Below are 3,337 nucleotides of genomic sequence, written 5' to 3'. Positions count from 1 at the left end.
TACACTGAATTACACTGAAATTCACTGAATTACACTGAAATACACTGAAATACACTGAATTACTCAGTGAATTTCAGTGTAATTCAGTGTATTTCAGTGTATTTCTGTGCATTTTCTTTAAATATTTCCAGTTCAGTGAAAGTATGGTTGCTTCACAGTGTAGATTTTTTCCAACATCTCGTTAAAATTAGAGTTCAGAGAAATCCAAAGCTTGAAAATTAAAGAGTAAATAACCGAGACATTTTCAGTAAAAGAAAGGCCGTGTTTTTCCAGGAAAGCAGTTCCATAGGACACGAGTTAGTAAATTCCCAACACAATTCTTTACGACATCAGAATTTCCTTCTGTCAAGCAAATGGGTTCCCAGAGAGAAACTGTGCCCTGCTCTCTGTGAGTTTCTTCACCCTTTCTCTTGACCCTGTGGTGGCTTTTCCTCTGCAGAAGTTGTTTTAAAGGAGCAGCGATCCGTTTTTACAGCGTCCTGATTAATTAAGTTGAGCCACAATAAGCTGAATCATCGAGTATCTGATCCGAACGATTTTCACTGAATGAGTAAAAGCAGCAGCTGACTGCGGCTCATGGCTGCTGCATCTTTCTTCTGACTCTACGACAATTACAGGGCGTTGAGTCATAAAAATATTTAAATTATGCAGCTTTATATTACATTCGCTACGACACCACACAATTTATTAACTTGATTGATCAGTTTTTTCCCGTTTCATCATCCTCATTTGATGTTTTTGTGAAAAAGCTGCTATTTTTTAACACTTGACTGTCGTTTTTCTCTTCCTATTCCCACCGTTTGAGCAGCTCCAGCTGAGAGAATTTAAGTTTTACACCAGAGTCTCTGGAAATTAAAAGAAGAAGAAGAAGCTGCTGCCAGCGGAGGCGTTTTGTGACTTCAGCATGTTCCTGGGTTAGCTTTGTGTTTGTGGATAACAAAACGCAGAATTTACTTAGCTTCTAACTCGCAGCACAACATCAGTATTCAGCCAGGGGTCAGGGGTCACCAACATGGTCTAAAAATAGCCACTGTCATTAGGGAGAACTGCCAAAGAAATCATTTAATGTAATGTTTTTACATTGAAGTAATAACATTTGTTTATATTCAGAATTTTAAAAAAGTAAATTATAATTTGTTTTAAATGCATAAAACTCTTTTCTGTGGTTAAAGTTCAGAATATGACCTGCAGGATGTTACCGCAGCGCTGCAGTAAAAAGAAAACAATAATTTCTGAAATCTTAATTATCGAAGCCTCTTTACAATTAACAAAACTGTGGAAAAAAGATCCTATGTGTCAAAACATCTTGTACGTCTGAGTCTGTGGGGGTCAAAGGGCACCCAAAGCTTAAATCTTATTGGTCCGTTTGCTGTTGTTTACTGACGCTTTTCCTGTAAGGTAGAACTGAACGAGCGGAGTTTGAACCTCCGGGTTCGGTTGAGCTTTTTACCGTGTTCGGTTCTGACGGGTCGCCGGTTATGAGCTTCTTTGCCGTTTCCCGAACCGGACAGTTAGCGGGTCACCCGTTAGCCGTCACCCGTTAGCCGTCACCCGTTAGCCGACACCTGCCGCTCTTCCTGGGCGTCGCGCTAACACTGCGGGTTAAACAATTTAATCTAAAGAGCAGAAACTAAGCAAACGTTGTTGCTTCACCTTCTCCTCCTCTGGACGTCCGACACCTGGACCGGGATCAACATCCTCCTCTTTCCGTGGGTCACAGGGTCGGCTTCGCTTCCATGTCTTTAGTATTTAGCATCGTTTGTTTAAAAAACAAGGATTCGCTGCTTTAGTGCTTTATGTTTGTGCTGGTTTGGGCGACGCACACATGATGCGCACTGCAGGTCAGGTGCAGGGATCGTTTATTGCTACCTGGTCGGACATTTTTTTTACGACTCTCTGCACAGTTTTGTTAATAGTAAAGAGGGTTGGACAATAAAAATATGCGATAACTAATAACTTTTTTTCTTTATTGAAAGGAAAATCAAGTCCTCGGTGCGCCGCCGTCCAGCTGCTGCAGTAATCCACACCGTCAGTCACTTCAGGGGAATTTAGAGTCACACAGAAAAGCTAAGAAAGGGAATCAAACTCTGAACTAAGAGCTTCTGATCACATAATGGCACATCTGCCATGGAAAATCCTTACTGATTACATCGTCAGTCCCTAACATTAACACGGTTTGACCGCATGTAATCGTATATATGTGTTTATTGTTATAAAGGCTGAGCCAAGAAAATCCATGTCTGTATCAAACAAGCAGCCCTTCGTGTTGCTCTGGACCCATAAAGTAGCTCCCAGCCTCCAAAAGGTCGGTGACCCCTGGTTCAGGCGATGGATCTGCCCCCTAGTGGTCACAGTGATTAGTACAGCTGAAGCAGAGGCAGACAGCAGCTAATATCCTAATATCTTTCACGAAGATCAGTTTTCACTAAGACAACCGTTTTAAACTCTGTTTCTCCAGGAGCCGCGGCCCAAACGATCCGGTACCGGTTCGGATCGACCTGTGCGGTGAGAGGATCGACCGTCATCCTGCCCTGTTGCTTCACTCCTCTGAAATCTTTCTCTCACGGAGGCAGAGAGGTTCCTCTGAGGATCGTCAGAGTTCTCTGGTGTAAGAATCATCTGATCTGTCATCAAACGACTCCGTCTGTTTACGACAGCAACTCGACAGCCAGAGAGCCTCGGTTTCATTACCTGGGCAACATGGCGGCAAACTGCACTCTGCAGATCAGAGACATCAGGATGGAGGACAGGGGAACCTTTAGATTCAGGATGGAAGCGGATGATTCTGCTGGACRTTTTACAAACCAGGCTGGAGTCCGAGTCTCAGTGGCTGGTAAGGTCAACACGTCACATCCAGACAGTAATCACAGATATTAATGGAAACTGATGAGAACGTTTCACTCAGACCGGATCAAGATGACGTTAAAGAGCTCCAGCAACAAGTCAGAGGTCAGCAGAGGTCAAACTGTCTCCCTGCAGTGCACCGCCTCCAACTGCACCTTCACTCACCTGGAGGTCACCTGGACGAAAGATGGCCACGCCCTCCCAGGCAACGGCTCCGCCCTCCAGCTCGGCCCTCTGACCGCAAAGGATTCTGGGAACTACAGCTGTGCTCTGAGGGGGAACATGGAGACCCAATCAGAGCCGTTCAGCCTGCAGGTGGAGGAAGAGGAGGAAGAGGAGAAGGAAGGTTGGTTCTGGTTTCACCTGGAGACGTGAAACCACGGCTCCAGGTGTTTTCACGTCTCCACCATCAGTGGTTCCACTGATGGAACCACTGATGGTGGTTCCATCAGTGGTTCCATCATCAGTGGTTCCATCATCAGTGGTTCCATCA

The 3,337-nt window shown here is 44.8% G+C and overlaps 1 protein-coding gene across 1 annotated transcript in view; it reads left to right on the top strand.

Moving 5' to 3' along the window:
* LOC103477534 (uncharacterized) overlaps nt 1–3,337 on the top strand; it is a 15,043-nt gene that overhangs the window by 6,654 nt on the left and 5,052 nt on the right. The window contains exons 3-4 of the mRNA XM_008430693.2: nt 2,459–2,833; nt 2,906–3,190. Of these exons, the coding sequence (XP_008428915.2) occupies nt 2,459–2,833; nt 2,906–3,190 (660 nt within the window). The remainder of the gene's footprint in view (nt 1–2,458; nt 2,834–2,905; nt 3,191–3,337) is intronic.

This window comes from Poecilia reticulata, linkage group LG16, assembly GCF_000633615.1.
Source record: "Poecilia reticulata strain Guanapo linkage group LG16, Guppy_female_1.0+MT, whole genome shotgun sequence".
NCBI lineage: Eukaryota > Metazoa > Chordata > Actinopteri > Cyprinodontiformes > Poeciliidae > Poecilia > Poecilia reticulata.
Note: the sequence above shows the minus strand (reverse complement) of the source record. Positions and strands in the feature narration are given on the sequence as shown.